The sequence below is a fragment of the Motacilla alba genome, chromosome 7, assembly GCF_015832195.1.
Source record: "Motacilla alba alba isolate MOTALB_02 chromosome 7, Motacilla_alba_V1.0_pri, whole genome shotgun sequence".
Classification (NCBI taxonomy): domain Eukaryota; kingdom Metazoa; phylum Chordata; class Aves; order Passeriformes; family Motacillidae; genus Motacilla; species Motacilla alba.
In genome coordinates, this window is record NC_052022.1 from 23,333,612 (window position 1) to 23,360,740 (window position 27,129).

Below are 27,129 nucleotides of genomic sequence, written 5' to 3' on the forward strand. Positions count from 1 at the left end.
GGTCACAGCATGAAGGATAAAGCTCAAACTATCCATGTGTCCTTCACATGAAGGAAAGACTCATAAGTCCATCTCTGATAAAGCTTATTGTGATGAGCAGCAGGTACCTTTTAACTGGGAAAGGATTTACAAATTTAAAAGAGACTGAGATAAAGTAAGCTCTGGGAAGTCTAGAAAACACAAAAAGTTAAATATGGACACCCTTGGAACAATACATGACAGATATAGGGGCTAGAGGGGTACAGGTATTTAAAAGACTTCTGAGGTGAAGAATTCTGAAAGGTTTTGGAGAATAGAGAGATCTGAAGAGATGTGAGAAAAACAGCTCTGAACATCATGGAAAGCTTCTTGACACCAAGATTATTCCGAGAGATATTTAATGTTCACGGTGGCCGCCTTTTTTAGCTGAACCAAAGTGTGGAAATAATCTCCTAAGAGATTTTGAGATTCTCAACAGCACATGCATTTGTATCAAGGCTGAATAAAACAGTGCTCTATGTACAAGAGAAGCAATTCTACACTGGCAAGGAGAGGATTAGATGACCAGCAATGAGTACCATGATTGCACTTGTTAAAGACAATTTGCAATAAGTTATTCATAGTCAGTGTTAGACTATTATTTTATCAAGTACAAGCATGGCCTTGCTTCATTTCAAGAACGCTACATCTTTCTGAATGTTTTATCATGAGTTTTGATCAAGAGATCAATAAAACCAAATTTCACAGAAGCAAATAAAACCAAAAGCATATGTTACCAGCTAACACCAATGAGAACCCCAATGCAATGCATTTTATTTGGTCCATTTTACAGCAAAAAAGTGAGTCCTTCCTCCACAGAGTTGTTAAAAGCTTAACATTATAACATAGAAATAGATAGAAATAGCTCTATATTTCTCTATATCTCTATACAGAGCAAAATGCTCTAGCTTAAGAAACAAGAACACTCATTTCTGTTTCATATTTGCATTTTTATTTTCTGATGGTACTTCCAGTCTTTTCCACTTGAACTGCAGAAGACAATATAAACACTTACAGTGTTCTGGAATTATGTACCTATTCCTGTGGAGAAGTAAAGCAGAAAAACTTTTAACAGTTCTGTCAAATCTGGTTGTTGACAGCTGAACAATTTAGTAGTTCTCAATACAGGAATAGTTGCAAATTCTGGGAAAAGAAGGTTGCTAAGATTTCCCTCTTACTCTGCAAGTGGAATTTTCCACTTCATATAAATACTATTTTTGTCAAAGCAATTTTTACAGAGTCATGCTACCACTGCACATGAAATGGAAAGTTCCACAGCTGTAATGGAACTGGGAGCTTTTGTTCATGGAGCACTTTTATTTTCATATTAAGGACAAGCATGAGTCAGAGTCAAAAGCAGCATTGCTTATCTTCACAGTAAATACAAGATTTACAAATTTTATTCCTAAATATCAGTTGTATCTCATTTTAAATGCTAATGTTTCATAATGCATTCCTAGCAAAGTTCATGATAAAACACCCCGAGCACAGCTGCTAGTTGCCATGTCCCTTACATCTACAGTAACAATCAGCTTGCATGCAAAGCAATGGGAGCTGAACCAGCAAAAAGCAGAAGGAGCTTTCATTTAGGGACATTAGGATTTGTCCAAGTGGCAAACAAAGGAAGGTATCTATCCAAGAACTTATATTTACTCTTTCTAGAGTGATAGCAAGTTTCAGCCATTATTCCTACATTTATCAGAGTATTTTGATCAAAATTTGATCATCAAATCACGGAATCTCAAGTCCTCCAATCCATATACATGAAATAAAACAAGAATTCTACCTTAAATCTACAATGTCAAACACCACATAATTTGAAAATCACTTTACTATAAATAGCACTCAAAACAGTGAGAACATAAGAACAGGTAAATGAAAATCTGGCAGAGAAGAGGAAAAAAAAAAGACTGGCTCCATTGAATTTTGTATATTCTCCATACACATGTGTATCTCAAAAAAAATAGTATCTTTTAACAGATCTATTGACAAGAAGCTACAAAAATCCCTGATACATGTCACAGTTAAAGGAGTGGTGGGAAAGATTACGTGATTTTTGCAGAGTAGATAGAAAATAATGACAAGTGTCAAGATCTTGCTCATGGTCTGGAACTTTAATTACTTGAAAAAAAATAGAGGAAAATAATTAGAAAGATGATAGCGGTTAATGATGCAGAATAATTGATGGAATTATAACAACTGCTTAGCCATTTCAAGGATCATCCTTCAATAGCAAGAAAGAACTGTTCTGTCTAGTAAAGGTAAAAACAATATAGACATATCAACCACTTTCCCATAAAGGTCTGTAATCCCACTGCTCCATGCCTTTCTTATGCTGGAAAAGCCAGAGTCACAAAAGTATAAATACGTATTTGGCTTGCAAAGAAAATCATCACTGATGATAAATCACATTTTTTAAAAAAATATATATATAATTACATGCAACTTTCAGTTTTTGGAAACATTTATAGGGCTAGAATTTAGTACAATAATAGCTTTGCTTGTAGATTGAACAATTTACAGAATTGGTGAGATTTAACATGTACAATACATCGAAAGGGAAATGCTCCCCAAAGGAGTCAAGCAAAGGGAAGAGGACTAAAATGGGATACAAAATTTCACTGATCGAGTGAGCAGATTTGACTTCACAGAATGGAGCCTGAGTGGATACTGACTGAAGCAGGCACTGCTCAGTTGGAGGCCAGGCTGGAGTTACCTGGCGGCCTTCAGCTCCTATGACAGACCTACATTTGGCACCTTTCCATACATAACTGCCCTTTCTCAGGAGAGCAAACAGGTACAGAAAAACCTCCAGTAGGTGCAATACAACCACTTTGCTAAAAGGAGCCTGTCAGTCTCACGAGCTACTGTTGTTCTGTCCCTCATTAAAAAAAAGTTCATTTCATTAAGTGCCCTGGCATCTACAGACCCCCGCAGGTAGTGACCCATATCAATTAATCTCATCAAGAATGTTTTCCCAAGCTAATTTCACTCTTCAAAAGATTCTTGCCATTCTCTCACCTTGTACTGCTTTACATATAGTTGAATGTATGAGATAAATGAATGAGTTGGTTAAAAGCAAAAAAATCCCAAACAGTTTTCTTGCTGACATCACAGTGATGTGCTGACAGCAGAACTGGTAGAATATGCAGGGTGCCTCACTCTACCCCATGTCACTGCTATCTCCCCTCAGCACCACATGCCCACGCTGTGGTCTCACAGCAAAGCAGGAGACCTTGTCTTCAGGGTCCCCACCCCACCCGTGGTGGCCTGCTGCCCTGGGAGCCTTCCTGAAAACTATTCCACTTTTCACCATTGCAGCTTCACACAAAGTTCAAGCCCTGATCTGGAAGAGATCCCTTGTAGAGAGCCACATCAGGGCTGACTACAAACACAGCTTTCTTAATGGGTCCATCTTTTGAAGGATACATATTTGTATAAACTTAACAGAAAATATAGGAGAAAATAAGTAAGACAAGCATTTCATTAGTTCATTCAAACTAATACTGAACTTTTCACAAGACCATTAGGAAGCTGTTGACGTCAAGTAATAAATAGCTTGTAACAGTGCTCTCCTTTGAAATGTTCCAGTGTTAACCAGAGCACTGCAGTGATTCCCTCAAGCTGATCTGGTCTCAAACATTACAGCAGAAGATGCTGTAAGCAAAAAAATTGAATACGTTCTGCAAGAGCTCAGCTTAAGTTTTGTCATACAATACATTTTGTCATACAATACATTTGACATTTGAAAGGCTGATGATGATGTGGGTTAGAATTCCAGTTTCACTGAGAGTGTTAGGAAAGTCAAAATAACTGGGAACTTCAAAAACTCTATTATTTGATTTGAATTAAATGTATGCTTTGGGTTTATCTATACACTTGGAGACACAAATGACTGCTCAAAAAGTTTTCACGTCTGAGACAAATGAAAACAAATAAGGAAACCAAACTTTAAGCAAGAGTTGGATGTGTTTCTTAGTGCAAGTAGGCAAAATTACTAGAATACAACAAATTAAATAAAATAAACAAATGTTATCTTCATTTAAGAAGGACACAAGCAGGTGTAACTGAAGCCATAGGTAACCAAGGACCACGTGAGTATCTGTCCAGTTTTCTGAAGTCTAAGAGAGACATCAGGTGGTATCCTGTGCTGTTGTCGGTGAATGAAGCTGTTCTGTTTGCCTGCATCAAAATAGAGTTTCTTTGAGGCTGCCAAGTAAGATCTAGAGAGCAGCTGGTTGCACTTTCCATCCTCCATCTTTCTCATGGAGGAGAAAACCCTTCTTTGATAACAGACAGTTCAAACAGCAGGGAACCACACATTCAGTAAATGCAGCAAGACTTTCCCAAAATACAGAGCACTAACACAATACTTAAACTGGAGAATTCAGCTAATTCAAGATTGCAAAAGGTGTCTTGGTAGACACTGCACAGACAACATGCATACAAACATATTAAGAGGCAGAATTCCCACAGTGCATCCAGCACCAGCAGTTCACATAGATTTGTCAAATATCAGACAAAAATTACTCCAAATAATAGATTTTATTTTCATTAACTTAACACATCTGTCACCACTTTTTTCTTAAAAATGGATTTCCTTATTTAGCATGTCTCTACATAAAAACTACTATAATTCCTATTCTCCCTGCCTTAACATCAATCATCCTTTAAAAATTTTTTTCTCTCATAGTTGGTTTCCAGCATTAATCTCAGCAGTGTTCAGTCTGACTTTCTCATGGCTTTTTCCCACTGATTTTTCTTCAATTTTACATGTCAGTAAAAGTTCCACATCCAACACCATGAGATTAAGATAAAAAACTGATGATAATCCCACCCCAACCCCTTTTTATATTATTATTTTTAAGAAAAGCATTGCCTTTTCTTTTTTAGCATACTTCCTTTTTCAGATCAACACTGAAGTTAGATGAGAACTTCAATTTTTACTGCCTTTAGGAACTGACTCTACTTTTCTAAAGCAGCTCTTGTTCTCTGTTCCATCAAGAAACTGAAAAGAAAGCTTGAGCTGCTCTCCAGGTGGCATATATTGTACATACAAGGAGCTCTTCACTTTCCATGCAATTCATTCCATTAGGGAAGGTAAAGCACAGTTTTGAATTTTAAAGCAGGATCTCATGTATAATTTATAAAAACTGCCAATTGCATCAATCTTACTTTTTCTGGTGTATTTTCTGCTTCAAAGTGTCCCATGCTGTTATACTTCAGCCATAGGTGCAGTATCAATTACTGGCTGTAAGTGACCCTGCACTGGCATCCATTTTGTTGCTATCAACAATCCCTTGAACATTACAGATTTCTGGCTGACAACATCACCTACTGCTTTGTTGTGACTGCTTAAAGTTGCCATAGAGACAAAAGAACAGCTGAATAGCAATCTTAATTCTCAAGAAATGGTTACTCTTTAATAATAGGATGCTACTTGCCAGTGTGGAGTCTCAGGTTCTAATGAAATTTATTTTCAATAGCGAGTTTTGAGACTCGCTCAAAAATAAAAAAAAAAAGGCAAAGACAAAAGAGCCTTGTGTTTCCTCCTGCCCACTGTAGTTCTGCTGCTACTGAAGAGGCAAAGGAGACTGTCTCCCTGCTGTGACACAAGATAAACACAGCAGATGATTATTCCAGCCCCATACCCTGAAGGATAAAACAGTCACTGCACAAAGACCCTTACCTTATTCTCTCTTCTTACATATATATTTTCTCTTCTTATGTCTCAAAATGGTAGGCAATAAAGAAGCTTCATGCTTCATCTTCCTCACCAAGTAAAGTGCTTCATCACCTCACACAAAGTTCTGTTTCATCCATAGAAACACAACACAACCTAAGGAAAAAATTAAGGATTCCCTCCTTGAATTTTTTTTCTCTAGCCATACAGATCTGCTTTCTTTCCAGTGCGACCCTTCCTGCACAGAGTATGTGCAGAAGCTCAGACTAACAGCTGAATCCCACTGCTCACTGCTCCATTAACTCATATTACAGTATAACTTGCAACTGATGGGAATTAAGGGCACTCAGCCCTGGGATACTTGGCATCTTTCAGATTCCAGTCCTAGGTTTTGAAATCCTTCCATCTCCCCACAGCTCCTGAGTGGACAGAATGCACGGGATCAGAGTAAACATTACATTTTCTATCTTAAATCCTGTTGTTGATAAGTCAGAGAATTTCTAAAGATAATTATAAATACCAGATGATCCCTGGTTTGGTACAAACAAGATGCAATAAATCAGAACCTTGTCCTGCAAAGCCATCCCACAGACAAAGCAAGCAGCTGTCAGGAACAGCTGAAAGAATATTTTCCTGTTCGAGAGCCTTCACCTCACCCTCAACTTGACACCGCTGTCCTGCTCCCAGCACCTTAATGGTGCATGAACACAAAACCTGTTCCATGGGGTTGCTGCCTGATCCTCCCCCAGCAGCAGGAGCAGCTTTAGCTCCTCCATTTCCTGCCCCATGAGCAGCCCCTGACTTATCTGTCCTGTAGGGTGCATGATAATAGTCAGGGGGAATATTCTAGCAAGACAAGTAGTAGGGGATAACACAGAAGAGAAGGAGGAAACCTGAGATACAAGTGATTCTTCCTCCTCCTCACCAGGCCTCTCTTCTGAAAGATTCCTGCATGCCCTTTCCCAGTCACTGAATTTTCTCACCCCCTTGCCTCTGCTCCCCACAGCCCTGACGTCTCACTTGAGGCTCCTTTCACCTCTACCGTGGCCTCTTGTGAACCCTCAGCTTTCAACAACCTGGCCTCTGTGCCAAAATACATTTTGTTGACACTTCAGAAAGAACACTTCACACTGACAATCACGAGCTTTTGCTCACAGTGGACAAAATCTGCTTTTACTAAGAAGCCTTGAATTGACTTTGGAACTCACACAGGAGCAAAAATATTAAATGTTAATATATGAAAGGGCAGGCAGGCTGTAATAGTGGAGGTCTGTTCCTCCAGCTTGGGAGTTTCCAGCTGAGTGAGAACATTCTAATGATAAACTGAAATTAAACACACAGATTGATTCTAGTTTTAAAAATTCTGATCTACAGGAAAGGTGCTTAACATGGAAAAAAATCCTTAAAAATTACTACTTTTTGTTCTTTTGAGCAAGTAATTTTCTTGAGAGAGAAGTTGAGGGAGAAGATACAATTCAGCATCTCAGACATCACTCATCTAGGAGCTAAGGGACAAGATGTAAACAATCACAACAACAAACAGAAGGAGTAGGAATATAAAGGCAACGTCATCAAAAAGAGGGCAAGACCATATTTTAAATGAGCTCCTTCCCCACTCAGGAGTTACCTTAATCCAACTTCAGCTTTGCCTCAGCAGGTCCTGCTCTAGGCTTGCTCAATCACACAGATTGCACATCTTAGGCAAATCACCTGGGCAGATGCCAGCAAGACAAGAGCTCATTTCAAAAAGAGAAAGTGCTCTCCTCTGACGGAGCACAGAGGCAGCAACCCCTGTGACAGGGATGCCCAACAACAGCACACTCTGCACCCACTGGAAGAGCATCCATCAGGGGCAGCAGGAGGCTGAGACCTGGACACCACCCCACCTACACAGCAGCAACTGCTGGATTCTGAGTCTGAGCCACCTCACAGCCCCAGCTACAGAGAGAGAAATGCAGTCTGGCATATCACTGGTGACAGATTGCCATGTCCAATTCTACATCTCTCTGAAAAGGAGAGCTGAAGGGAAAAGACAGATCTTAATAATCATCATCATCATCACAGAATTAACCAGGTTGGAAAAGACCTTTGATATCATTAAGTCCAACCTATGACCAAACACCACCTTGCCAACTAAACCATGGCACTAAGTGCACTAAGTTAGCACAGGCCAACTTTTCATAAACACCTCCAGGGAAGGTGAGTCCACCACCTCCCATGATGATGAAAATAATCATAACAAACCACAATGACATTTCTGATCCTTGTGCCCCCACAGTTAAGGCTGAATGGAAGGGAAAGAAGTCCACACACAAGAAAATGAGGTAAAGCTCAAAGGGAAAAGGAAATAAGTTGAGTTGAGTGGCAGCCTCACACTCAGTCCCAATGGTATTTTTATCAAACGTGTTTGGAATTGCTCTCACCTTGGGAGCAAAAACAATCTTCCCTGAAACATAATTCAAAGAAATGTGTGATGGGATGAGAAACAAAAGGTTTCAGTTTAAAGGGCTATATAGAAAGACTATTTTATAGGGGAAAGACTTTTGGAAAAGAATTTTCAATGCAAAAAATTCCAGATGGAGCTCAAAAAGAAAGAAAGCAAGACATTGATAACATCAAAGACAAGTTGCATTTGAAGATTAACATACATTCATAAGATATGAGGCATAATAAAATGGTGTGTATTTAAAACTTAGTAGCTATGTACACAAAATTGTTGTGAGATACACTGCAATAACATCTATGTGAAGCACATCTTAATTTATTTAAGGAAACCTGAGAAAAAAACAGACATGTAACTTCTTCAGACATAGTATGAATCTTTCCTTCACATGATTGAAATTATTATAAACTCTTGAGTGCAGTGCTAGCAGTTTGCCTAGTATTTCAGCTCCTATATTTTTATTTTTAAATACCATAAATAAAGAACAGTATCTGGATAAGCCGGGGTGAAGAAGTAGGGCTCTCAGACTACATAAGTGCAGAGGGAGAACTGCATATAAGACAAAGTGTAAACAGAGGTCAAATATATAAAGTTTTTAAAGTTTATCAAATCAAATCACAAAAACAAAGAACAATGCAGAAACTGGCAAACACACCTACAGATCATCCAGCAACTTCTAGCAATAACCACTAAAAGCAGAGATTTAACCACTGTCTTGCTGTATTAGCTAAGGTAGCTTGCTGCACTAGTCTGTGAAAAGGTGACTTCCTTGGTGTGGGAAGGCACAGATGTGGGAAGCCTTTCCCTCAAGAAGTCTGGCAGAGAGAAGGTGCAGTGCTGCCCTGGAGCAAGGGGCCTGGGCAGAGCATGGGAGAGCGGCCACAGCCACCATGCAATGGACTTGCAATAGCTCAGATTAAGAAACCTTGCTGCCCTTCTACAAAGTCCATCTTTCATCTTTTTGATCCTTTTCGTGTGAACCAACATTCCTGATGCAATTTAATTGGAGCCTGTATATTTTCTCAGAGGTCAGTAGCAGATACATCATTATTTATGTTCATATTTCCTTAGGGAATTAATCCTTAGGGTATCATGGTTTTAAAATTCTGATGAAAGGCCTTCAAATTCCCACTGGATTTGTATTCATAATTGACAGTATTACATAACTTTTAAGTACTGAATGACTCACAATTGGATACAAAATACTGACTTTGTAGAAACTTTGTTATGCTTCTTAATATTTCTTACACTTTCTTTACTCTGAGGGTCTAGGACTTCAATCCCTGATGCTTGGATTTACAAGAAGCAATTCCTCTCTTTCATGTTGAGGCATTTCCTTTGTTTAATTTTAAAAAGCAAAGACAGTGCAGAGAGCCTAATTTCTGTTAGACTTGCATAACTACATCTCAAAGTACTTCTCAGGCAGCTCTAACAGGAGGATTTCCCAAATCTTACAACTCCAGCTTGGAGCAAATAAATCCATAGGTTTGCAGACTCAATGTTAAATGTATCTAGATGAATTTTTACTATTTAGACCAAGTATTAGAAAGTTTGAATGTGTGTTCTGTGGTTTGTTTTTCTGTAATAAACTCACTCTCCCAGTTCACAAAAGCTACTCATTCCTGTTAACTCAAAATGCTACTCAGACCCTGGTAATGTATCTTTGGAACATTAAGACTATCACTAATCTGAAGTATCACACCACAGTATAGTAAGTCTTTACATTTAATTTGATTGGAATCCTGTACGAAGAGATTTACTTGGTTTTGTTAGCTTGTTTGTTCCACTGTTATTAAGCTGTAATAGGATCCCATCCCTTTCATTATTTGATACTAGTTCTTAATGGCCAAACTTGAACAGCGACTCAGAAAGTAAAATGATAGTGCTCCTAATATCCCACAGGCAGACTGCTAAAACAGTAAAGTGATACCATTTACAGCTGCTGGAACCAAGCATTTGGCTTAAAGACCTCTCATGTAGTCAAACGTGTTTCAAAGCACCACATATGCATAGAGAATGCCACTAAAAGTAGCTCAAAGGCTGCTGCATGCAAAGGAACAGCAACACCCAAATGTCAGAATTCCCAGTGTCACCTTTGTGATCCTGGTGACCAGGACACAACCAGTCACTACCTTCACTGTGAGGAAAGCACTGTTCAAAAAGTATCTGTGAGTTGACTTGAGATAAACAATTTTAAAATAAATATTTTAAGACTGTTAAATTTTTAAGACTGTTCAGTTCAACTAGACAGCACCATTCCTACCTCTAATACCAGGATTAATTTAAAAGGAAGTTACAATCTGAACCCCTCGCTGGACCACAAATGTTTGAGGCATAAATACTGTAAGCAAAGACTGCTCCTTAGTTTGCTACACCATGGTTATAATTAGGAATGACAAGATGGAAGAAATGGATGGTATTTCAAAAGCTTAATATTGGGAAAACCAATATCCAAAGCAAGCTATTCAATAAAGCAAAAGGAAAGTGACCCATGGGAAAGGCAGGAAAATCAAATAGCTTAGGACTTTTAAAGGAAGATCAGAAAGTAATTAAATTAGTGAGTGCAGCCTATTTTCAAATGTTTCAATATTAGTTTCACTTGTTTTTCAATTGTATTTTTAATATTAAAACTTATAAAATGTATTTAAAATGTGATAATTACCTTAATTTTAAAGAGCACAGAACCACAGAGTGATTATGTAGTCTCTAACACTGCTCATTTTGAAGTATATACCTTACTATTGAGTATGCTCAGTGAAAAACTGATTAATGTTGTTCTACAGCTAGAATTCTACCTAATCAGAAATGTACATCACTCCCCATGGACTCCTTTGCACTCAAGACACAAAACTGAAATGAAAATATTACCCCCCCCCTTTTATGAATTTACTTAGCTTCCATTTAAACTGGACAAAGACCAGATTTTGTGGATTGCTGATCCTATTTCTATTCTCACACATGCTTTTGTCCATTAGGTAAATTCCACTTGCCTTAGAGAAACCATATGAGTAAAGAATAAACATTGAGCAAGCCGGCCATGGCACTCTGAGCAGAAGCACAAGCCCTGGGAGAATGCGACCTGCAGCACATTAAGCAACTGATGGGCAGTGAGATGGTGATCAGCCTTTTGTTTTAAAGCATGTCAGAAATACAACATACCACTTCAGAGGCCAGCTCCTCATCCCACTGCAGCAGGCAGCAAAGCTTCCAACAGAACCAGCATTACAAGATAAAAATTTCAGGGTAAAGGACAACAGTCACAGGGAACCTTCTAAAACCTGATCATTCAGCTTTATAGCTCAGCAAATGCCATAAGCTATAAAAAGAATGGGAAAGAGAGATGGACACCCTACTCCCTCATCTCCTGGTATTCCCTACATCTTTTACTGGCTGAACAGCTACTCTTTCAATGCCATCAAAATCACACAAGCATAGAATTACTTTTTCAGTTAAACCATAGAACTGAGTTTTATCCTTATTCCTCAATCTTTTCAGAAGCTTTAAACACTTTGAATTACTCTTTTTTCATGTGCTTTCTTTTTCTGCTGTGCTACTACCGGTCATTTCATAAAGTTGGTGCTAAGTTTTCAAAAACCATTTCAGAACTACTTTTCAGACCTGTTATTGACATTTCTACCTCTTTTAGCTGTGCCACCACAACATGGTGACCAACTTTAATATATGGTATCTCAAGTCACTAAAAAGCAGTTGATAATATCAAAAAATTGGTTCATTTTTGCACTGGAAATAAAACCCATGAATCAACCCAATAGCAGGCCTGTAAGTACTGCCAAACTCTATTAAGAATTAGCCACCTTTTCAGAATTCTTCTAATTTGGTACATACCCTGAGGTAAACCTAAAACCTCCTGAAGAAAAAAAAAAAAACCAAAAAAACAAAAAAACACCAACAACAAACAAACAAAAGCAACCAAAAAACCACCTCAACAACAACAACTTAAAAAGCCAAGGAATGTAGACAAAAATATATATTTCCACATTCCTTTTAAAAAGTAATCACTGGATGTTGCTTGATAAATATATAGAACTTTTTTAAGGAGAAGCTGATCTGTGCCTGACTTATGTGACAACCACTTGCTGTAACTACTGCACTCTGCCCTTCAGTTTCAAATAGGCCTCCTAATACATGGCAGCCAGAACTACTTTCCCAATAACCCTGTAGGGCTGTATTCCTAAGTAATCTTAAGCAATAACAGTAATTTATGTCTCCAGAGTCTGCAATACTTATAACCCTATTTTAAAATGTATATATTATATACAAGGATATATTATAATTCAGTTTACTTACAACAATGAACAAAGACTACTTTAAATTGAACACAACTATAGAACTATATGACAAGTTTAGAATTTTTGGGGGGGCAGTGTTTTGTTTTGGGGTTTTACTACTATCAGCCTTTTCTCAATCAATCAAAACAGGCTATTCTACAGGCTTAGAACACCATTCCAAGCTGTTAAGCAGTGTGGTGGGTTTGTGTAATGTGGTGAAAGGCATGAATGAGTGCTTCATTGAACAAGAAATAGGTAACCAGGAGCAAGGTATAGGAAGACAAATTTGGGCATTCTTTTGCATGGGACAGATGCCTTGACATTTAATAGTGCATGTATTCTTGTACAGTGACAAAGGGGAAGAGTTCAAAAAGCAATTTTCTTTCCTCCATTCTGAAAGCTCTGTCTTTCTTCAGGCTCCCCATAAGAATCTACAAAGAACCATCTGATTCTGTACTTATCAACTTCATTTTAGCACAAATGACAGCATCACCAAGGGCATACATTTTAGTTACTGCGTAAATACTTGCTAAAAGCAGAGGAAAAAATAAAAGTCACTTCAGAAGTAGTAGCTTAGCTATATATGAAACTGTCTCTTTTTATACAATTACCACACAAGCACAGCCATACAAGGAAGATGCTAAAAAAGAAAGCAATGCAAATAAAGTTCTGCGTGGACATGAAGATCCAGCATGGCCAGCAGGTGGGTTTTGAAAATGACACACAGGAAGTACTCTGTGTTAATCATGGTGAGATCTTCATCACTTGTGGATAACTGCATCATCACTTCATCACTTGAGATGCTTCATCACTTGTGGATAACTGCACTTATCACTGTCATACCAGTCTCTACCCCTGCAAGTGAAGGAATCTGCTTTAACAGGGAACACTGGACATTGGTTTTGATTTATGCCTCAAGGGTGTATGTAAAAGTTCTTTGGGGTACACTACACCTTGAAACATGGAAGACTGAGGTACATTTCTCTTTGGTAATAACTGTTAATTAAATTACCTAATAAAACATATTTCAACCACAAAGACTACGAAATCACATTCGGTTTCACAGTATAAACTGAACTTCACTATCTGGCTTGTATTACTACAACAGGCAACACATTTAACTAGGATGTTTGCACATTACTTTTTATTGCAAGACCACATTTCTCAGTAACTTATGTCAGTCCATTAATTGAAGTTTTCCTTGCCTAGTTTAAATTTGTTATTGATTTAAATTTCAAGTCACTTCTGAGAACAGTTTTTATAAGTAACTTGAATGCATATAAGCTTGAACAAATTAAAACTGATAGATATTACCCAATTAAGATTATCTGAAGCTGTTCACTACAATGGATTCTTAAAATTTTGAGGGAATTTCTCATGACTTTTAGTACATAAAAGGATTTGCTAAGCCTGTCCACCTAATCATTGGTTTATTGATGTACCTTCTGAAGTGTTGAAAATCATCTTTCCCTATCCTTGCCTTTGCCTCAGAGAGATTTCAGCAACCTCCCAGAAACTCTGACCAAACCCTGAAAGGAGCATGTGGCTTCTAAAGCTGATGCCATAGCCAGCACCTTCACATACCTGGTCTCTACCAACCACTGCAGCAGAGGAAGACACCACCAGGGTAAGAGAGCAAAATGTCCACCCTCAAACCCAAAAAATTTAGCTCAGCCCCAATATCCCAGTTGCCTCTTATTGCAATAGAGAGGCTTTTTCCAGGGGTTTGAGGACAGAAAGGTTTTTCTGTAAACCATTCTCTGTAGGTAGCACACGTGACTAGCAGCTGTTCCTACACACTGAACTTAGGGAAAAACAATGCTTTTCTGAGTTCTTACAGGAAGGATAGTGAAAACAAGAGACATGTTTAGCTTCCTCTTACAGGAGGAAACTTTTTGTTTGAACTGAAAATTGCTAACTTTTATTGTGAGATCATAACATTATTCTTGTAGATCACAGATTAACAAGAAATAAAAGTATACTGTCCCCTGTCCTTTCTTGTCCCCTTCTGGTTTGCACTGAAGTCAGTGCATTCTTGCACTTTTACCTTCCCTCTCACAGCGAGGCCAAAACCTCCCTAAAGGCACACAGGACAAACAAATAAACATTACTGTAAAGAATTAGAGAAATATGTAAGTTAATCATACATAAAGAAACTCATTTTTTTTTCTGCACAGCAAGCTGTATCAGGGTCAGATTTTTCTTTAGCTAATCTTCACTAGAGTCTCACTAAAACACTACTGAAGGACCTGCTCAAAATCCCAGAAATTAAAGCAGGAGAAAACTGTTCCAAATATAACATACTGAAAAACAATCCCTTGTTTTAATCTCCAAACCATAGCCAACAAGGTTCTGCAGAATTCAAGCCAAACCCATCCCCAACCAGCTAAAAGCGAGTTGTTGTTCAGATAGATCCTACCTTTTTTACCAGTTAAACCAACATTTGTAGGAGAGAGTGCTGCTTGTCCCCATGTTCTTTACTCTATTGATTGTTGTGTAAATATTAGGCTTCCTGCTTGTGGAGAAACTACTGCAAAGTTTCTTTCATTTCTGTTTGCACATTTCAAACTTGTGCATGTTTCAGAACAAGGAAGTTTATGTAATGTTCCTGAGAAAGTGCAGTACATCATGGCTGATTTTAATTCAGGTATGAATACATGACACAGATGAATTCACAAAACACTCCTTTCATCTGAAATTTAAATAGTAACCCTTTTTCTCCTGAAGGTTTAAGCAGCTTTAGGTGATGAAATGATTAGATTTTTCTGTTTCTTTACAGCAGTGCTGGATTGAAACTGCTTTGGATTAATCTTTCCTGAATTTATTCAAATATGAATACACCATCAACCATAACAATATTTGAATAAGTCATCCAAAAAATGTCAATGTTCTCTACAGCCATAGAATATAATTTTAAACTTAGCTCAAAGCATTTCAGTATTACAGCACATAAAAGCATCTTCTCCCCAAAGGCCAAATTTTCAAGTACTGAACAAACCCAAATATTCTTCTGCAAAATCAAGAAGTCTGTATATGCATCTGGGATATTCATCTATCTAAACACAAAACTTTGACACAAATTTTATTTGCACACCGTTCACTACTGGTGCTGCATTACTGAAATTCTTGCTTACCTACACATGTGGCTTCATCTTTCCTTTTTAAATTACTGTCTTTACAAGATATTACTGGGAAAGTGACAGCAGACTACTTCTATATGTGTGGATTATCATTCTATACTCCCGCAAGTTCAGAGTCCTGTTCAAACCCTTCCTTTCCATGACCCTTCCTGACCCCCACTGCTGTCTCTTATCCCTGTGACTCAGTTCTGGTCCCTGCTTCCTTGACAGCTGGGTCAAAATAGTCTCTGGCACCAGTAGGGGCCAGACTTTTGCCCCCATTTGCTGGCTCTTGTATTGCTCACCTCTTGCCAAAATTTGTATCTTATTTGGTGCACAAGTTTCCAAGTTTTATTTGGTTTCCCTTCTCAACAGATTCTTTCTCTCAGTGTAACAGAGCTGCATGTTCTGCATAAAGCAGTTTTGATGGGTTAAAACTGGAACTTTTTTGGCTAGTTGAGTTTGGTTTGTTTGGGGGTTTGTTATTCATTGGGGTTTTCTTCTTGTTAGGTTTGTTGAGGTTTTTTTCCACTTTCTGAATAGACAGAATTTTCTCCTTTGCTTTAATTCCAGTTCAACTGTCCCCAAAGGCTTGACACCATTTTTTTGGACTCTCACTTTTCCCTCTCAGCTGGTAAAGCATTTTTGGGCTTGCCACCTGCTAGCCAAAGCTGCAGGCGGACGATGCCTGGCCAGCATGGACTCTCCACTGCCTATGCCTTGTCTCCCAGGAGACAGGAACAACCCAAGATTTTTGGGCTGTCTGCACTGCCCAGCAGAGTGGCCCTTTCTGTGGGCTCTCAGATAAGCCAGGATGGGAAGCCAAAGATAAATGCAAATCTAGACATTACCATGATAATGGCAGCACAGGGAAACTGTGTCTGGTGATGTTTAACAAAGCATCTTGAGGCTGAATGGAAGATGTGGATTGCTCCAATTTCAGACAGAATTAACACATTTCCAAATAGAGATTGCTGAAATCAAGTAAATGGACAACAGGAACAACCAAATCACCAGATTTCTCTCAGGCTTCTCTGTTAAATCTGCTACAACATGTATTTTTGTGCAACGCAGCAAATTGCCATTGTGACTGTATCTGAACATACAAAAGACAGAGAAGCAAAGGTCTGGAAAAACCAGAAAGCAATTCCCTACAACAAAGAATCTAGCACCCAAGGTATCAAATTATGATCATCAAACAAAACATAGACACAATGTCACAGACACATATATGAAGAGAAGAAGGACAAGGGATAAATGTTTATGAAGTAGCTGTATTAACAGTCCTGAAGCACATACAAACATGCAATCTAATTTGCAGAAATCTCATCAACTCAACCAGATTAAGCCAAATTCCGCATTAATCTTAGATTCTGCCTCACAAAAACACTTCTCCAGGCCTTTTTCGTCTTTTTAGAAAGTTAAATAAGGTGACAGTAACAAAAAATTATGGTCAATAATCACTCATCAGTTTAGGTAAAAAAACAAGAGAAATATTACATAGTAGTTTTGAAAGCAATGGAATCCTATAGAATGTAATTTTGTAATTTGCTCCATACCAAGGATGATCATGCTTACACAGAATAAAAAGTAATTTAAACATTCAAATCACAGAAAATGAGCATTCTATTACTATTTATTTCAACAGCTAAAAAACCTACCAATGATTCCTCCAGTCAAGGTTGCCCTGTATGAAAAAAAAATTACAGGTTTTTCTACAAGCTAATCATCTAACTATAAACAGGACTTTGAGGATAGAAGAGAGAATTTATGTTTTTGACCTAAGAGGAACCTTTTGAATGCTTTTTAACACTTCAGTTAAGCAGTGCTGTATAATCTGCAACACATTAACAATTCAGAAACTTAAGTTCTAGTTCTTCTTTAAAACACACATGAAGGCATTCCCTATTTCAAATGCTGCTAATATTTGTGCTTTTTAAAACTATTATATAAATAATATTAGTCAACAGATTTTAGCAGCATAATGATAAAAGAGAGTTAAAGATATGCAATAATTAAGCATTAACTTTTTTACAGTGAACCATCAGTAGGTTCACAAATAAGAAATATTTATTTTCATATTTAAGAAATACATTCTTCCAATGGACTGATTAACAAAAAATTTCACTCAGAGCCTTCCTTCAAGAAATGTCATGATTACCATCTAAGTGGGCAAAAAAAGTTCAAACGCTGATTTTGGCATTTGTATTTCTTTGACGCAGTTTACCCAAAGATAAAAAGTATCTAAAAAAATAGATCACAGTCACCCACAGTGTTAAGATTTCCAAATCTGACTACTCTGTTCCTGAACTGCAGCAAATGAGTACAGCTTTCACTAATAGATTGCTATTAAAAATAAATCAGCCAAACATTTCTGCTTCCATACAGCTGGAGCAAGCATACAGCGCTCTATTATGCAGCTGCTTGAAAGACAGATTTCAGCCTCCACATGGAATTACTTACCCAGAAGCATGTTTCTCTTCTACAGTTAGTTCAGCAGAATAGAAAGTTCTACACAATAGATCTAGCAAAAGAAATGTTCTCGCAAGCTCCTTTTTGACTTGGTGCAAGCCTTGAGTAGGGTTTGAACTTGTGCTGCTGAGAAATATGGGTTGCTCCACAAAGCTGCTGGGGCACTTTACTTCACTCCCATTGGTGAATGATACCTCTTCAGGCTATGCACAAGTGATGCAGACAGGCAGCAGCTGGTGCCACCTTAATTCGAGGTAACAAAACCATAAAAAATGAGAAAGCAGTTATTCTGTAAAATTTTTAAAGTTAATATATTTTAGTATATCTGTCCTGCAATTGGTTTTAAACTAGTTGCCTATTTTCCAGCAAGAGAAAAACTCCTTACAGAACTAATAAATTGTGTCAAGGAAAATCTGCACAGTAGGCAAGTTTTGCAAAAGTAAATATTCTATCTTTCCATAAAGTTTTGTTTCATTACAGCTGAATTTGTCTGCTCTGATACAAAAGACTTCTTTTCAAGAAATACAAACAGGGAGCTGGTTTGGGACTTTTTATTTAGCTCAGAAGTCACCTACAAGACTAAATGGGAGATGCAATAAAAACATTCAGAATGCTGCTGCTACCATGGCAAGAACCTACTGTCCAGTAAAACTGACCACAGATTATTTGCCCAAAATTAGAATTAACCTTTGCTATGAAGAGAAAAAAAATCCCTCTTCATATTATAGAGGGAAAAGGCACAAAATCTCAAATCTGGGACTTAAATCATAAACTTCAAAGAAAGCAGAACCTCTCTAATTTGCAGCCCCTCGCTTTGGGATGTGCTGTGTCATTGCAACTCAGCTGGGGTCTGACAGAATTTCTGACTCCCTCAAAAGAATTTTTCCAAGCCCATCCAAGTAAGAATATGTGATAGAAGGAGCATTATTAAAAATAATAATAATTTAAAAGAGAGAGAGAGAAGACATCCAACATCATTAAGAATAGATTTTTACCTGATGCAGTTTGCAGGTATGTCAGATAATTCCTCATAGAGAACTAAAGATTACAGAAGAGATCTTGTATGTAATCTTTCCACTTTAATGCTTTGTGTTAAATATATAAAGATTAAGTAAATCTTCTCATTTGTTTTTTACGAAAGTGAAAGAATGAGAAGAGAGGTAAAAGATGACTTTAAAAAGTAAACTTCTTGGAAGAAATTTCCATGCCTCTAGAAATACTGGACAGAATTTCTATGACAAGATTAAATTTCTACCCAGTCCTGAATGAAGTATATTATTCCAGTGACAACACTCTTCTCTAGCATGTGACTTTTGGTTACTCAAAACAGTACATATGAAAATTCAGCTTAATCTTATTTTATTCTATAACCTCCTACTCCTCCCTTCTACTAAAGCGGGATTACTTTGATAATTACCTGATGAGTTGGTAGTAATTACATAATTTTGTTACATATCCTGAAATCTTTGTTACTTTAGTTAAAAAAAATCCCTTCTTGAAAAAAAGAAAAAAAAAAAAAAAAGGTTGTGGGCATTGTAAGTGGTGGAAAAAACAAATCAGCTTTGACATAAAAAAGCAAATAAAAATCAAACCAAATTAAAAATTAACTTCTCTGATTTTTAAGCAAACCTTGGAAGATGTGACTCATTCTCGTTGTACTCTTGGAATTGGCAACACCAAACTGTGAAGTTCGAAATTTTATGTGGGTTTTAGATAGACTCTGATGACATCTCAATATGACCAGTATTCTCAATAAAGACTCTGTTCTCTCATGCTGATAATAATATTAATAATTGCATTTTCTGTGATGACTCAAGGATTTTCTTTTTCAACTTAACTGCAGAAGAGCCTTACACATCCCATAAGCACGTGGTAGGTTTATGCATTATAGCAATACAAAATAGCAGGGACTGCAACTCCCCCAAACGGGAGGCATAGCTCCCTCACTCCCTCCCTCCCCTTGGTCAGTGACTGCAGGGTCTCTCTTTTTTTGGCAGTATTTGATAGTTCCTTGCTAAAACCATGAAAATGTGCCCGTTTTAACCATTTATCTAGTTAAACATGCTAACGCTGCTTTCTATTTCCCTCTTAACAGCATAGAACACCCTGCCTTACAGAAGGCCTGACCTTGGTTTCAGAAGGTCTTAGGACACACTAATTTCAGATTTAATGTGTCAGCCTGCCCCCTAGCTCACATCTAAAATGGGATCTCCAACCACAAACTGTCCCAGTTTTAACTACAGTTCTCTCTTCCCCACCCTTTAAACAATGCTAACTCCCATCTACTCAAATGACAGCCACCATCCCAAGATTTTGGAGATGTCTTGACTTTATTTGTCTGAGAAGGCCTCTTCAGAGATCCAAAACAGCACAGAAGGCCCCCCGCACTACAAGCATGATGGACTCTGAGTATTGAGAGCATTCAATGCTCTTGTGCAGCACAACAGAGGTGCTGTGGGTGAGCAGGAAAGCAGAACAACAGCAATTCCTTTTGGAACAGCAGTCTGAGGCAGTCGTGCAGCTACTGCATTATAGATGCAGAAGTCAGAAGGGTGAGGATAGTCAGCTGGAAGGAGAAAATGGAACACAGAAGAGCAAAGTGTGGGGGGAAGGTTTAAAGACAGTATAATACGTGTGAAAAGAGTGCAATGAAAGGGCAAATGTTATTACACCAGAAGGAAAGATTAAAGGAAAGCAAAAACATTAAGATGAAAGCAAAAAAAGCAAAAAACAATAGTAAATTTAAAAAAAAAAATGCATTTCTGTTTCCAAAAAGCTATGATGTGCTGACCTTCCAGAACACAGTGGTACAATGCTCACTGCAAGTGGCACACCCACACCACACATCTAAGCAAGGGGAAGAGAGAGAGAGCACAAAAGTATGCACATTAGAACCACAGAGCTACAAGAAAGGAAAGGCCTCTTGAAGAGGTTATCTGAGGGCAAATGCACTCAGGTGTCATTCACAAGCAGCTCCTATAGTCAAAGAAAGAAAAGCTGACACTGAACAGCTCAACTGCCAAGATGCTCAGGTGGTGACTTTTTTTTTTTAATACCAAAGTGTGTACTTGAAATTCTTCCCCTCTGTATTTTCTCTCTTTTTTTTTTTTTGTGGAGGCAGGAGAAGTGACATTTTGAGCACTTTCAATAGGTTACTTATTATCTCAGCTAAAAAGTTTTCCTAACAAACATAAGTCACCCAGAGTCCAGAAACATGTACCCAAAACATGTTTTTTTCACTTAGATTCTATGTCCACCCCCCTTCCACATTGCTTTGATACAGGCAACTCTCCCCAGCAAACTGGAATACAACATGCCTGTATTTTGGCTGATTAGAAACTCAGAGAATTGTACTGTCAGAATTTGACTCAAGAGAAATGGACAGTCTATGTGCATGTGCTATATTTTCAGACTAAGCACTGAGAAAAATCATCTTTCCAAGAAGTCCAAAATGTAGCAGTTTTGACTCCTGTAAAGCTTGCTATCAAACAGCAATAGCATCCTACTGTCAAATTCATAAAAGGCTTCTCTGCATAGCCACACTTGGATCCTTTAGGTTTTGTCCTTTGCTTTCCATGTGCAAGCAATTCTTAAGGCTTGCTGTTCTTGTTATCAAGGTTTTCTCTTCAGTGCACTATAGACTAGCCACATACAGAATTGTTACAGCAAATTTTTACTAAAGGGCAGACTAGGAAAAAAATGGGCAATATCGGGTAATCATATAAAAGCTAAGAAAAAGACAAAACTTAGTTGCTAAGGTTAGACCTTATTGTTATTGTACTACCCACCATGATTCTTAATTCTCAACTTTGTTCACCAAATATTTTCCCAGACATTTTCAGCAAAAAAATGCTACTGTTATGATCTCAGATAGAAGGAATTTCATTAATATTTCAAATGATTTATAATATGTGGAATATCACACTAATGAACTAGAAGCACCCTCCAGAGACATTAACTTAAACCAATGACTACTATGTAAAAGAAAGAGCCTTTATTCAACAAAAAACAATTACCCTCCCCACTTACTGGAATAAAGGATCAGTAATCCAAACTTTACTAAGCATGAATGATGCCAAATCACCCATAACTAGCTTCTAAAATTCAAAGCAGGGGTGAAGTAACTTTGTCAGGAGAATTACGATGCCATGTCAAACACCCTGGGAAATCTGCTGGCCATGCTTGAGTGGTATTTTAATACACTGCACTTTATACAAACCCCCAGAATCATCCCAGTTTGGAGGAGAAAAATAGAAGTGAGAGGTGCGGTAGGACAACCTGCTCCCACTGTAGCGGCACACAGAACAGGCAAAAGACATGGTCAAGCACATGTCCAGTGAGCAACAGTTAAATCCCTTTCACAGTATACAAATTTCACAAGACATGATGAACTATCAGGGCTTCCAAGAAACATCTCAGAACAGAAAAGTATTCAATCAAAGGAGTTCAATTATTCTCCTTTATGTCTTTTCCCCTCATCAAGTTAATGACAGTGGATTGTGGTACAAACAGACACAGATTCAAAGCAGAGGCAAGCAACTGTGTTCTCCTGAACTCTTAAATCTTAACCTCCACCAAGACATCTGCACATCCAGTCATATATGTACTACAGCTTTTCCTTTTCCTGTCACCTAGCCCTCACTAAGTTTGGCTCCAGGACAATTCAGAAAAGCAGTATTTAACTCTGCCCCAGATTATGCTTTAGGCAGATGCCTCATGGCAAGCATATTCTTAAAATGCATATGTGACAGGACTATTAAAACATACCAGCTCATACTGGTATCTTGTACTTTTACTTACATGAAGCAAACTCTGTTTGAATATCTACTTCACACAGATTCATCAAACTTACACACATATTCACGAGTGCCTATACACCCATTATGCTTAGCATTATATTGCATCCTAGATGAAATAATAAAACAGTATTCCTGTTCTAGTTTATGTATTTAGAAAATTACTTATAGTGTGTCCTCAAAGATGACATTTCAGCTTCAACAGTTCCTCCCAGGACACTAGTGACATGAAAAATACATTCCCCATTTTATGAAGCATAGAAGTATTTCCACACATAGCAGCCAGATGTCACGTTGTTTAACACATGCACTTTTGTCATGATGGGGAATGGTGCAGCCATAAGAACTTAATGTCAGTTTAATTCTCCCCCTGAGCAGGAATCTTCACAGAAAAATTCTTAAATCTTTCTCCAGCCTCAAAGACTGCAACAGGTTCTGCAGGTATGCAGCCTTCAAAGTCCTAACAAATACCCAAGGCATGACACCCCAGTTATAAATGCACAGTAAAATCTATTTTTGTTCAAGCCATTAATCACCACTGCCCCACCTCACTTGCTACTTTGATCTAAGAATTTGTCATTAAAATGTCTAGATGACAGCAAATGTTTTAGGAGTCATCCCAGTAAGTAGTTACTTCACTGCAGTTGGAAAAGAGAGAATGATGAACTTATTTTCTGCTTTGGATCTTGCATTCCAAAGCACTGGAGAAGAGGATATTTCCTGTGCAGTGTATGAGACACCTTTAACCCTTCCTCTTTGTCATGAGCACACAGATTCTGAAAGACTCTTAACTTTGAGTTCTCAAACTCCACATTGCATTCCTGTACAACCTTCATACAAATTTAGAATTGAAAAAACTATGTTTGGAAGTGGCAACATTTTAACAGTCATTATATATCTCTTCTCTAACAGTTGCTTCCCAAGTTCATATTTATATAAGTATATATACTTGTCATAATGACAGCGAGTTCCTCAGTAATGTGAATAAAAGGGAATCACAGAGGATAAGCAGCTTCAAGCTAGTCTAAATAATATAAAAGATCCTTGATTATTTTAATATGTGTATTACAATAATGGTGAGAGGTGTCAAAATGACACCAAGCTACACAGTACCAACAGCACTCCATAAACAAGTTCAGAAAGAATTCTTGACCTAAATTATAATTCAAGTAAGCAATAACAAAAAGAGATACATGTGACAAATACATCATCTTTTATGCAGAGTGAATAAAAACATCTGTAACTTTCCCAATGTCAAAAAGAAAGTATGTGATATGTACTGCTTCATTATGACAAATCTCTTCTAACTAAGCATGTTGTATTCTGATCATTTTACTTTGTTCAGTCATCTTTACTGGAGCTGAAAAGCAGTTATTCTGCTGATATATCACAACAGATAGATCCCAGTGACATTACTCCTGACATACATATTTTTCTAAATGAAAGTGATGACACACTATTAAAAAAAAAAAACCCAAACCAAAACCCTCAAAGACTCACCAGTCCAATGCCATTTGCAAAGCACTTGGTCACTGAGGAAGAGGCAGCACTCATGCTCCAGAAATTCCCAAACTGTGATGCAAAGAATTGCACACGGTCAGGCTGGGGAAGCTTTTGTCCTTAAGCAAAAGCATAAGCACTTTGAGAAAAAGAGGAAAAGGAAGCAGGGTACACAGATTCAGGTTGCTGAAAGAACTTTCTACAGCTTGGGCAGGGAAGCATATTGTAGGGTATGTTTATACCAGTAAGAACAACTGTCCATGGAAATTATTTGACTTCCCTATGGTGAAGACCTTGAAAGACTGTCTTTAACTTGAAATCCACACCTTTGGCACTGGAAATATGAAAACCCAATAAAGGCCATGGGAGAGGTGCTATAAAAATTTCCACATGGATAACTTTTTTTTTTTTTATTGGCATCCTCTGTTGTTAAGGGATAACAGGCTTTAGCAAGTCATCAAATAGAAGCAGAGTGGGTCACAGCCACAAAAATGTTGCATTAACAATAAAAAATGAGGAAGACATTAGCACCAACATGAAAAGGGAAATTCAACACAGCCTTCTGAGACTGTAGTTAGCTTGAAAATACATTCAAATCATATGAATGACTGAGCCTCAGGAGTTATTAAAAAAACCAACAAAACAAACAAACAAACAAAGCCTTTACCCCCCCACCCCCAACAAACCAAGCTTTTTTTTTTTTTTTTTTTTTTTTTTTGCAAGGACTAATATCCAAACAGTTTGAACATAGGTAAAAAGCATCCAGACAGTTTTACTGAGAGAGTGAAGATATAAGAAATAGGCAATGCATCCAGGTATATTATAAGATGAGCTGGCAGCTCAAACTCACTCCAAATTACCATCTGAGATTTTTGTTCTGAAAAGCATAGCATCCTGATGTAAGAAGAAACAGAAAAAAGAAACTAAACCACATTAAGAACCACCATTCATGACTCATAGGCTCACTAATTAAGGGATCTCATTGGAAGACTTATCCAAAATATCAATATCTCTTTCTGTTCAGATTTTAACTTACCACCTCCCTCCTGAATGGACATCCTTGTTTAATGGTAGGTCACAACAGGAAGTTCCACAGGTGAAATGGCTTCTGATAAACTGCAGGGGTAGAAGCCTGTACAGCCTAGTTCTAAGCCGGGTGTTTCAAGTGGGTGTATGACACAGTATGACTCTGAGCCTTTGTGTTCAGTCAGGCTGAGGAAAGTCTCCTGCCTTCAGGGGCTGAGTTGCTTAACAGGCAAATCCAAGAAATTTAATTTCTATCGATAGTCTGTAAATGTGAAGTGAGATGTCTGTTCTGTGGATGGAATACTGGCTCCAATCTTCTCCCACAAAGCCTCTTCAAGCTGGGGAGGAACTGCACATTTTGCAAACTCCCTACCCACCCTTCAATGCCTCCTCTATTTGTCACTTTCAGTTCTCCTTTTCTTGGTCTTTCCATCTATCCTTTCTCTACCTAAATTCACACTCCACTGTTCATAACTATGATCATACTGGCTTCTCTTCCTTTGTTTTCTCCTCTTGCATACCAAATTATTTTCCTTTCTGGTGATGCATGAGTTAGCAGCTGGAGGTTTTTTCTGTCTTTTTTTTTTGTTTTGGGGTTTTTTCCCCTTTTTTTCTCCTCCCCCCAGGATTGCACAAAACCTCATCCTGGAGTCTGGGTTTCAGTATAGCTGCAAAATATCAGATCAATGACACCCACTTCAAAGCCAGCTGGAAAGAAAATACACTCTTGCATCAGCATAACTACGTCTCAGACCATGGGAAGGGAGAAAGCTGATGGAATGGAACCACCCAGCACATAAACCATGCCAGGGCTATTTTGAACATGGAAGATGCATATGAGATGCTGACCAAGGGCTCTGCACTGCACTGGGAGGATTGTTTCTCTGGTCAGGCAGCTGGATTCATGTAGTAGGACACAGTCAGCTATAGTAAATTTTTTTCTGAAGCAGATGGATGTTGTTACTCAACAAAGAGACCAGCCTCTCAGAGCATGGTGACAAGTAGTAGCTCATTTTTATTTCAGCCTTAGGCGTGAAAGTCATTTAAACTGCTTAACTGACACAAAGACATGGGGTTAATTTTTCTTGGCTGCCAGCCTTCTTTTTTCACAAAGTCATCAAATTGTGTACATGAGCTTTGCAGAGATGGCATGTGTTCAGACACATCAGAATTAGAAGTAGATTTACACCTGTTAAAATCCGTCCCCAAAGGTTTGCAGGTTCACAGATGCACACTCATTCAAATATTTCTGAGACTCCATAAATATATATATCTACTACAAACACAAGCATATGCTCTTGAAGCTGTGTGTGAACAAGTGCAAGATATAAGGAAACTTGGCTGAAAAATTCCAGGCGTTGGATAGAAGAAAAACAACACACTCCAACTCCGGGAACAGCACTGCAGCAGTGGCTGTGCTGTCAAACATCCACCTATACCATGTCAATGGAAAATTCCATCAGTTTGCGCTGCAGCTTCCAAAGCTAGCAGTTCTAAAAACATCACAGGAATTGTGCAGGTTATGTTACTACAGTTCAAAAACCACAGCAACATTGCAGAGCAACTACTTCATCCTGAAACATTAACTCTGAAACCAGTTATATTTTATAAGTATTCTGTATCTATCCCATATATATTCCATTATATTTGCATTGTATACATGACATCTCTCCTTTTCTCAATCTGGATAAAATACTAATCTTGAAATTTTAACCTCAAAGGTTCTTCCTTGATACCTCAGCTGCCTTTCACCACATGCATTTGGGTATGTATTTCCTTCAGG

General features: G+C 37.9%; 1 protein-coding gene across 14 annotated transcripts in view; it reads right to left on the minus strand.

The window, feature by feature from the left end:
- ZNF385B (zinc finger protein 385B) overlaps nt 1–27,129 on the minus strand; it is a 157,754-nt gene that overhangs the window by 70,542 nt on the left and 60,083 nt on the right. For 7 of the 14 annotated variants that reach the window (XM_038141831.1, XM_038141828.1, XM_038141830.1 and 4 more), the window contains one exon: nt 24,321–24,392. The exons of 4 other annotated variants lie outside the window; for them this stretch is intronic. In XM_038141831.1, the coding sequence (XP_037997759.1) occupies nt 24,321–24,392 (72 nt within the window). 3 more of the 14 variants (XM_038141834.1, XM_038141838.1, XM_038141836.1) reach the window with 3 other exon arrangements.